An 11,240-nucleotide genomic window follows, 5' to 3' on the forward strand; every position below is an offset into this window, starting at 1 on the left:
CCTATCTAGTGCACCCTATTCCTTATCTAGTGCACCCTATCCCCTATCTAGTGCACCCTATCCCCTATCTAGTGCACCCTATCCCCTATCTAGTGCACCCTATATAGTGCACCCTATCCCCTATCTTTTGCACCCTATTCCTTATCTAGTGCACCCTATCTAGTGCACCCTATCTAGTGCACCCTATCTAGTGCACCCTATCTCCTATCTAGTGCACCCTATTCCCCTATCTTTTGCACCCTATTCCTTATCTAGTGCACCCTATCCCCTATCTAGTGCACCCTATCTAGTGCACCCTATTCCCCTATCTAGTGCACCCTATTCCCTATCTAGTGCACCCTATCCCCTATCTAGTGCACCCTATCTAGTGCACCCTATTCCCCTATCTAGTGCACCCTATTCCCTATCTAGTGCACCCTATCCCCTATCTAGTGCACCCTATCTAGTGCACCCTATTCCCCTATCTAGTGCACCCTATTCCCCTATCTAGTGCACCCTATTCCCCTATCTAGTGCCCAGTAAGCCTTATCCAAGCCAGACACTCTGACCACAAGGCCACTGACTAGGTTTTAATTCACAATATAGTGCACACTATTTTTTTTGACTAGAACCCCAGTGCACTATATAGGGAATAGGTTGCCATTTGGGAATGATCCTATCCGATGTCACCTCTTCCTCAGCCACAGTCTACCACACTGTAATTGTTAATGGCCCTCTGCTGGCACAGTGTATGTAACTGGACAGCTGATACCAAGGGGGACTTGGATGCTGAAATAACATGGATGGAGAAGCAGATGAAACTAAATGTAATCATAGTGAGAGAGCTGAATTGTTGCCCATCAGTTTCCTACTGTCTGCTAGATGTGGTGAATACTACCTACGATAACACACGGGTGCACTGGTGTTACATTGACTCTGTGTGTGTGTGTGTGTGTGCGTGTGTGTGTGTGCGTGTGTGTGTGTGTGTGTGTGTGTGTGTGTGTGTGTGTGTGTGTGTGTGTGTGTGTATAAATCAGCAATATTATGTGTGTGTGTTTCAAGTGTGTGTGTGTGTGTGTGTGTTTGTGTCAGTGTGTGTGACACTGTCAGTGTTTCTAAGACTGTCTGTCTGTCCTAGAGGGTTTTCTGTCTGTCCTAGAGGGTGTCCTGACTGTCCTAGAGGGTGTTCTGACTGTCCTAGAGGGCGTTCTGACTGTCCTAGAGGGTGTTCTGACTGTCCTAGAGGGCGTTCTGTCTGTCCTAGAGGGCGTTCTGACTGTCCTAGAGGGCGTTCTGACTGTCCTAGAGGGTGTTCTGACTGTCCTAGAGGGCGTTCTGACTGTCCTAGAGGGTGTTCTGACTGTCCTAGAGGGTGTTCTGACTGTCCTAGAGGGTGCTCTAACTGTCCTAGAGGGTGTTCTGTCTGTCCTAGAGGGTTTTCTGTCTGTCCTAGTGGGTTTTCTGACTGTCCTAGAGGGTGTTCTGACTGTCCTAGAGGGCGTTCTGACTGTCCTAGAGGGCATTCTGACTGTCCTAGAGGGCGTTCTGACTGTCCTAGAGGGCGTTCTGACTGTCCTAGAGGGTGTTCTGACTGTCCTAGAGGGCGTTCTGTCTGTCCTAGAGGGTGTTCTGACTGTCCTAGAGGGTGTTCTGACTGTCCTAGAGGGTGTTCTGACTGTCCTAGAGGGCGTTCTGACTGTCCTAGAGGGTGTTCTGACTGTCCTAGAGGGTGTTCTGACTGTCCTAGAGGGTGTTCTGACTGTCCTAGAGGGTGTTCTGACTGTCCTAGAGGGTTTTCTGTCTGTCCTAGAGGGTGTCCTAGAGGGAGTTCTGACTGTCCTAGAGGGTGTTCTGTCTGTCCTAGAGGGCGTTCTGTCTGTCCTAGAGGGCGTTCTGTCTGTCCTAGAGGGCGTTCTGACTGTCCTAGAGGGCGTTCTGACTGTCCCAGAGGGTGTTCTGACTGTCCTAGAGGGTTTTCTGTCTGTCCTAGAGGGTGTCCTAGAGGGCGTTCTGACTGTCCTAGAGGGTGTTCTAACTGTCCTAGAGGGTGTTCTGTCTGTCCTAGAGGGTGTTCTGACTGTCCTAGAGGGTGCTCTAACTGTCCTAGAGGGTGTTCTGTCTGTCCTAGAGGGTGTTCTGTCTGTCCTAGAGGGTGTTCTGTCTGTCCTAGAGGGTGTTCTGTCTGTCCTAGAGGGTGTTCTGACTGTCCTAGAGGGTGTTCTGTCTGTCCTAGAGGGTGTTCTGTCTGTTCTAGAGGGTTTTCTGTCTGTCGTAGAGGTTTTCTGACTGTCCTAGAGGGTGTTCTGACTGTCCTAGAGGGTGTTCTGACTGTCCTAGACGGTGTTCTGTCTGTCCTAGAGGGTGTTCTGACTGTCCTAGAGGGTGTTCTGTCTGTCCTAGAGGGTGTTCTGTCTGTCCTAGAGGGTGTTCTGTCTGTCCTAGAGGGTGTTCTGTCTGTCCTAGAAGGTTTTCTGACTGTCCTAGAGGGTGTTCTGTCTGTCCTAGACGGTGTTCTGTCTGTCCTAGAGGGTTTTCTGACTGTCCTAGAGGGCGTAGAGTGTATGTGTGTGTGTACAGCAGCTCAGCATACACATTGTTACACACGGTTCTGTAGAGTGTGTGTCAGTGTGTGGGGGTTGAAGATTGTTGTTCCATCTGCCCCTGTCCTCCTACTCATGGCATGACACATTGTGTGCAGGGTGGTAGGCTCGGAAATAGCCTCAGGATAGTTTTTCAATACCGTCAATACCGTTGAAACTTTTTCAAAAGATCGTTTTTTTAATACATTTGAATATTTGTAGCTACTTGTTAAAGGAAAACTCCACCCAAAAACTATATTTTGGTATTTGTTTCATTAGTCCATTAGTCCAACGTTTTGCATGTCTGCAAGTCAAGTTTTCAAGATACATAACTTTCAGAATACAGGAATACATCCGGTATGATGCATTTTGCATTGCTTTGGTACGCTAGAAGAAGTACATTCATTTACATTATAAACTGGATGTTTCGAGCCCTAAATGCTGATTGGCTGAAAGCTGTGGTATATCAGACCGTATACCACGGGTATGAGAAAATATATATTTTTTTTACTGCTCTAATTACGTTGGTAACCAGTTTATAATAGCATTAAGGCACCTCTAGAGTTTGTGATATATGACCAATATACCACAGCTAAGGGCTGTATCCAGGCACTCTGCGTTGTGTCGTGCATAATAACAGCCCTTAGCCGTGGTATATTGACCATATACCGCACCCCCTCGGGCCTTATTGCTTAAATGCAACGCTACATTTGCCTTGCAGCGTTGCATTGCAGAGGCAGTTGCAGTGGGTTCTGTGTGATGCCTGCACTGGGTTTATCCAACATACACATCAAACTGTACACGTTTGACTTGACAGAAACAGCAGCAGAAGGTGAATGTTGAACTTTTGTTGTACACATATCCACCCCAAAAAATTAATATTGGATTACAAAATGGGGAAAAAAAGTTTGAATGCAGAATTTATTACGCAGTATCGATGCAATGGCACTGTTGGTTTCATCGAGGCGTAAGCGGCCTGTCTGTTAAAAGGACAGTGGCACCTCCGGTGAAACTGCTGGGATTTATATATATATATATATATATATATATATATATATTTTGGGCTGCCGACAACATTGGAGTAGATGGGCCCGCAGGTCGTCATAGCAGGCTACTATAGAGACTGAAGTGAAGTGAACAAAAAAATGTAATTATGTATTATTACACATTATTTAATAATCTACAATTCAATGGTGGGCACACACAATCAATAACAATTGGAGCTGAAAAGAAAGTATAAGTTAGGCTTATTAAATCTATACTACTACACGCTATTTGTTTCTACAATTGCATTAATGAACGACATTCATTTGGGGCCCATTTAGGACTAGCCTTGAAAATAACAGACTGATTCATGCCGTGCAGCAACATTCATCCCAGTTAGCACATAACGTTCTGAGAACCATCCTAGTAAGCCCATAACGTTCTGAGAACATCCCAGTTAGCCCATAACGTTCTGAGAACCATCCTAGTTAGCCCATAATGTTCTGAGAACCATCCTAGTTAGCCCATAACGTTCTGAGAACTATCCCAGTTAGCCCATAATGTTCTGAGAACCATCCCAGTTAGCCCATAACGTTCTGAGAACCATCCCAGTTAGCCCATAATGTTCTGAGAACCATCCCAGTTAGCCCATAATGTTCTGAGAACCATCCCAGTTAGCCCATAACGTTCTGAGAACCATCCCAGTTAGCCCATAATGTTCTGAGAACCATCCCAGTTAGCCCATAACGTTCTGAGAACTATCCCAGTTAGCCCATAATGTTCTGAGAACCATCCCAGTTAGCCCATAACGTTCTGAGAACTATCCCAGTTAGCCCATAACGTTCTGAGAACTATCCCAGTTAGCCCATAACGTTCTGAGAACCATCCCAGTTAGCACATAATGTTCTGAGAACCATCCCAGTTAGCCCATAACGTTCTGAGAACCATCCCAGTTAGCACATAACATTCTGAGAACCATCCCTTCTAGCACAAAATGTTCTGAGAACCATCCCAGTTAGCCCATAACGTTCTGAGAACCATCCCAGTTAGCACATAACGTTCTGAGAACCATCCCAGTTAGCACATAACGTTCTGAGAACCATCCCAACTAGCACATAACATTCTGAGAACCATCCCAGCTAGCACATAACGTTCTGAGAACCATCCCAACTAGCACATAACATTCTGAGAACCATCCCAGTTAGCCCATAACGTTCTGAGAACCATCCCAGTTAGCCCATAACGTTCTGAGAACCCTCCCAGTTAGCCCATAACGTTCTGAGAACTATCCCAGTTAGCCCATAACGTTCTGAGATCCATCCCAGTTAGCACATAACGTTCTGAGAACCATCCCAGTTAGCCCATAACGTTCTGAGAACCATCCCAGTTAGCCCATAACGTTCTGAGAACCATCCCAGTTAGCCCATAACATTTTACATTTACGTCATTTAGCAGACGCTCTTATCCAGAGCGACTTACAAATTGGTGCATTCACCTTATGATATCCAGTGGAACAACCACTTTACAATAGTACATCTATATATTTTTTTGGGGGGGTTAGAAGGATTACTTAATCCTATCCCAGGTATTCCTTAAAGAGGTGGGGTAGCCCATAACGTTCTGAGAACCATCCCAGCTAGCACATAACGTTCTGAGAACCATCCCAGCTAGCACATGATGTTCTGAGAACCATCCCAGCTAGCACATAACGTTCTGAGAACCATATGTTTCTTAGAGCTTGATGATAGTATGACTGTCCTATGGTATTTTGCATATAACCTTACCATATAGTTCTGGGAAGGGTGCAGGATATACCCAGCTAGCACATAACGTTCTGAGAACCATATGTTTCTTAGGTTGGAATGTCAACACTTCAGCATAACGTTTCCTAAAGGTTTCCTCATGTTTGTATTAAAAGTAATGTTCTCAAAGTTCAGAGAATGTTAAGAAACAACGTTCTTCTGTGGGTATTTCAGTACTTCATTATATAGTTTCTGAAGGTTTCCTCATGGTTCTATTTAAAGTAATGTTCTCAGAACATTAAGAAAACTTTCCATAAAAAGCACAAGAAAAAATGTGTAAAGTTCAAGAACGTTATTTGAAAAAATATACATTCCGTTCTCAGTGTCAACAAAACTCTATCCTCTATCTTGTTAATGCCCACTAATTAGCCACACCTGATCTTAATGAGTGCTTGTTAAATGAGCGTTATGAGTTAAATGAGCGTTATGACATTGGAAAAACAGAGAGGTATAAATGTAACCGTTTGGCAAACAAGTTACCTTGTGAAGCTTCCACATACAGTGAGGGAAAAAAGTATTTGATCCCCTGCTGATTTTGTACGTTTGCCCACTGACAAAGAAATTATCAGTCTATAATTTTAATGGTAGGTTTATTTGAACAGTGAGAGACAGAATAACAATTTCAAAATCCAGCAAAACGCATGTCAAGAATGTTATAAATTGATTTGCATTTTAATGAGGGAAATAAGTATTTGACCCCCTCTCAATCAGAAAGATTTCTGGCTCCCAGGTGTCTTTTATACATGTAACGAGCTGAGATTAGGAGCACACTCTTAAAGGGAGTGCTCCTAATCTAAGCTTGTTACCTGTATAAAAGACACCTGTCCACAGAAGCAATCAATCAATCAGATTCCAAACTCTCCACTATGGCCAAGACCAAAGAGCTCTCCAAGGATGTCAGGGACAAGATTGTAGACCTACACAAGGCTGGAATGGGCTACAAGACCATCGCCAAGCAGCTTGGTGAGAAGGTGACAACAGTTGGTGCGATTATTCGCAAATGGAAGAAACACAAAAGAACTGTCAATCTCCCTCGGCCTGGGACTCCATGCAAGATCTCACCTTGTGGAGTTGCAATGATCATGAGAACGGTGAGGAATCAGCCCAGAACTACACGGGAGGATCTTGTCAATGATCTCAAGGCAGCTGGGACCATAGTCACCAAGAAAACTATTGGTAACACACTACGCCGTGAAGGACTGAAATCCTGCAGCGCCCGCAAGGTCCCCATGCTCAAGAATACATATACATGCCCGTCTGAAGTTTGCCAATGAACATCTGAATGATTCAGAGGACAACTGGTGAAAGTGTTGTGGTCAGATGAGACCAAAATGGAGCTCTTTGGCATCAACTCAACTTGCCGTGTTTGGAGGAGGAGGAATGCTGCCTATTACCCAAAGAACAACATCCCCACCGTCAAACATGGAGGTGGAAACATTATGCTTTGGGGGTGTTTTTCTGCTAAGGGGACAGGACAACTTCACCGCATCAAAGGGACGATGGGCGGGGCCATGTACCGTCAAATCTTGGGTGAGAACCTCCTTCCCTCAGCCAGGGCATTGAAAATGGGTCGTGGATGGGTATTCCAGCATGACAATGACCCAAAACACACAGCCAAGGCAACAAAGGAGTGGCTCAAGAAGAAGCACATTAAGGTCCTGGAGTGGCCTAGCCAGTCTCCAGACCTTAATCCCATACAAAATCTGTGGATGGAGCTGAAGGTTCGAGTTGCCAAACGTTAGCCTCGAAACCTTAATGACTTGGAGAAGATCTGCAAAGAGGAGTGGGACAAAATCCCTCCTGAGATGTGTGCAAACCTAGTGGCCAACTACAAGAAACGTCTGACCTCTGTGATTGCCAACAAGGGTTTTGCCACCAAGTACTAAGTCATGTTTTGCAGAGGGGTCAAATACTTATTTCCCTCATTAAAATGCAAATAATTTTATAACATTTTTGACATGCGTTTTTCTGGATTTTTGTTGTTGTTATTCTGTCTCTCACTGTTCAAATAAACCTACCATTAAAATTATAGACTGATCATTTCTTTGTCAGTGGGCAAAACGTACAAAATCAGCAGGGGATCAAATACTTTTTTCCCCCACTGTATCTCCCAGAGCTTTGACTTCATGTGTCCCGTGCTTGCCTTCCTATAAACATTGGTAATACACTGATCTGACATGTTTTCCTTGAAATGGGGAATAGACTAAAATGAACAGCTTTGTATGAGTTAAAAACACACGTCATGCTAGCTCCATCCTGGTGGCGCAGAGGACTAATTTCCATGGAAAAAGAACAGAAGAGCATTGATTTGAATCTTACTGTCACGTCCTGACCAGGTAAAGAGGTCATTTGCCATAGTAAGATGGTCAGCGCGTGGCAGGGGGTTGTTTTGTGTGGGTTTTTGGGGTTTCTGTTTCTATGTGGGAGTGTTCTTGTCACAACGTCCACAGAAGGTGGCGCCTCTCCCCGGTCGGGCGGTGCTCGGCGGTCGTCGTCGCCGGCCTACTAGCTGCCACCGATCTATGTTTCTGTGTCTTTTGGTTATGTCTGTCTAGGTCAGCACCTGTTCTGTGTTAGTTAATTAGTGGGGTATTTAGTTTGTCTGTTTCGTTTGGGGATTTGTGCGGGATTATTTTATGTCATTCCTTTTGGGTAAGAAGGGGAATTGTTTGTCCTCTCTTCGCTGCGTATTTTTAGGCATTAGGGTTGCCGGGCTGCGTCCCGTTCCACTGTATCTAGGAGCTGTTCTCCTATTTTGTTTGCATGTGCGCCCTGCCTTGTTGCGGAATTTTTTGACTATTTATTAAACGTGTGTTTCACGGACCTCAGTCTCCTGCGCCTGACTTCACCCCTCCTGCTATTCAGGTGATACGTGACAGTTCTAGTTTTCTATTTCTATGTGTTGTTTTTCCATGTTTGGCCGGGTATGGTTTCCAATCAGAGGCAGGTGTCTTTCGTTGTCTCTGATTGGAAGCCATACTCAGGCAGTTTTTCCTTTGGGGTTTGTGGGTAGTTGTTTTCCGTTTTAGTCGTAGTACCTGACGGGACTGTTGTTCGGTCGTTTGTTGTTTTTTGTTGAGGTGTTTTCATTAAAGAAAAAGAATGAGCACTTTTACACGCTGCGCCTTGGTCTCCTTTCAACGACCCCTGTGACACTTACTGATGCCGTGCCACAATAAAAAAACAATATGTGTTTACATGACTAAGCCAATGAATTTCCATGTGTCTTATCAGTGCTTGGTGTTCAAAACATTTAACCTACACTAGCAGCGTAATTAAAAGTCTTATTGAAACATTCAGTGAAAGTTTTAAGGAAGTTATTCAAAAACCTCTAAATAACCGTTAAAGCTGCTAAATGTAACTTTTTGGGGGACTGACCAAATTCACATAGAAATGTGAGTTATAGATCTGTCATTTTCATTGAAAACAAGTCTAAAAAGAGGTATATCTGTTCTATGTGCATTATTTCTATGCTGCCCGTTACTTAAGTTCAGTTTTTTGCTTCTTTTACTTTCTGTTTTGTACACCAGCTTCAAACAGCTAAAAATATCGTATTTTTGGTAATGGAAAATATATTTCACTGTGATTCAGATGGTACAATTGATTCTCTACACAATGACTGCTTGTTTTGTAATAAACTGAAATTAGGCAAACTGTTAGAATTTTTGCAACCAGAAAATGGTGGCAAAATGTATGCATATCGCACCTTTAGATTTAATTTAAAACATTCACAACATTTAGAGAATGTTCTCAGAACCTTATTTAATTTAATTACCTTCAAATAACCTAGAATTTCCATTCTCAGAACCTTATTTAATTACCTTCAAATAACCTATAATTTCCGTTCTCAGAACCTTATTTAATTACCTTCAAGTAACCTATCATTTCTGTTCACAGAACGTTAATAAAACATCCCAGGAAAACGTTCTCAGAACTACACATGAAGGTTCTCAGAACAGGTGAAATGTTCACTTCAGTTCTCAGAACTAAACATGAAGGTTCTCAGAACAGGTGAAATGTTCACTTCAGTTCTCAGAACTACACATGAAGGTTCTCAGAACAGGTGAAATGTTCACTTCAGTTCTCAGAACAGGTGAAATGTTCACTTCAGTTCTCAGAACAGGTGAAATGTTCACTTGAGTTCTCAGAACTAAACAGTCTATATTTTAGTAGACGCTCTTACAGTAGTAAAAGCCTACATGTTCTTACTTGTCCCCTGTGGGAATCGAACCCACAACCCTGGCATTGCAAGAGCCATGCTCTAGCAACTGCGCCACAAAGTACTGATCAGGAAACTTCTAGCTTCCTTCCCAGAACCAAACCAAAAACTTGCATTCCCACAACTTCCAAGGAATCAAACGTGCTTGCTGGTATGTAAGCTCATTGGATCAGGCGGCTTTGCGAGGCTAATTTAGGACTATAATTGGTGAGTTAAATGCGCTTTATGACATTAGAAAAACAGAGAGGTATAAATGCAACCATTTGGCATAAGCACATTACCTTGTGCAGTTTCCACATAGCTCCCAGAGCCTTGACTTCATGTGTTCCATGCTTGCCTTCCTCTAAACACTGGTAACACACCGGCATCTTGCACTGAACACAGTACATGCTCAGGTTCTCAAGTTCGTGTTCTGTACAGGTGGAGATCTTCCGGGGACTTGTCCGACGGTTTACCCGGCCGTGCGCCGGGGGCACGAGGCGATGCTTGGCTAGCGGACCTCGAGGGGGGTGGCACCTCAAGCGACAAGGGTCACAGTAGAACACGTCACATTGCTCGCACATCACAGTGGCCTCTTTGGGACTCTTCTCGCAGAGCTGACACTTGAGAGCGGCTGCTTTGCTCTGCTGGTACCGGTCCACAACCCCTTCCAGCACCCGGTTCTTGGCAAACCCGCGGAGCCCCCTTTCGTCCAGGTTGAGGCTGCGATGGCATTGCGGGCAGGTGATGCAGGAGTTTCGGGGGATAGCGGGTAGAGAGCCGGGGTGTCCTAGTAAGTGGTGCTGAGCAGGAGGTTGGGGGACGGCAGGGGGGAATACACGCACACCATTTGGGGATTTCTGGCAAGGGGTGGTCGGGGCACTTACGAATCCACCATAGGAGCCATACCCACTGTCCGCCTCGCTGTACAAGCTCATCTTATCCAGGTCTAGATAGTCATAATCAGATAGCCCCGAGCCAGACGCACGGCTACTCTGTGGAGATTCGGCGTCTGGGGTCTGTACTAGGATATTCCGAGCGCAAGCCAGGCAAATGTTGTGGGAGCACGGTAGAATGATCGGCTCCCGGAAAAAAGATCCGCAGACAGGGCATTTTAATTCTTCTTCCATTTCATCCATTTTAAATTAACTTCGGAGAGAAATAGTATCTCCCAATTCCAGAAAAGTTGTTATATTTGATAAATCAGAATGCTATTGCGTACTGCAAGCGGTCGTCTTTTTCAGCATCCATCCACCACAGTAAATGCAACCTTGGAAGAAGGCAGGCAAATATATTCTGCAAACTATTCCGAGACAACGCACTTTCTAGCCAATACACAAACGGTATTGCAAACGTCGGCTAATCCAGAGCAGCTATTGGACAAGGCAGCCGTCAGTCTAATGGTTCTAGACCAATCAGATATGCTCTACGACCACATCGTTTCCATGCGATGATGACAGCGCCTGGCATTAACAATTCTCTTAGTGGTATCGATTCGAAACAACACAATATATGACTAATTAAGAAAACAGTCGCCTATGAAACTATGAGCATGAACCAATAATGCACATGATATATTCCTAGTGGGATATGTTCAGCAATAAGTTATTTCCCATAAATTATTCTCTCTCTCTCTCTCTCTCTCTCTCCAACCTGAACTCAGGGGTAGAAGTAACATAGTAAAGGCAAATCCGTGAA

General features: G+C 44.4%; 1 protein-coding gene across 3 annotated transcripts in view; it reads right to left on the reverse strand.

Moving 5' to 3' along the window:
• LOC115161900 (E3 ubiquitin-protein ligase TRIM9-like) overlaps positions 1-10,808 on the reverse strand; it is an 83,335-nt gene extending 72,527 nt beyond the window's left edge. For all 3 annotated transcript variants that reach the window (XM_029712718.1, XM_029712717.1, XM_029712719.1), the window contains exon 1: positions 9,845-10,808. In XM_029712718.1, coding sequence (XP_029568578.1) covers positions 9,845-10,681 — 837 coding nt within the window. In that variant the 5' untranslated portion in view covers positions 10,682-10,808. The remainder of the gene's footprint in view (positions 1-9,844) is intronic.
• Between the last annotated feature and the right edge of the window lie 432 nt (positions 10,809-11,240).

The sequence above is a fragment of the Salmo trutta genome, chromosome 25, assembly GCF_901001165.1.
Source record: "Salmo trutta chromosome 25, fSalTru1.1, whole genome shotgun sequence".
In the NCBI taxonomy this organism is placed as follows: Eukaryota; Metazoa; Chordata; class Actinopteri; order Salmoniformes; family Salmonidae; genus Salmo; species Salmo trutta.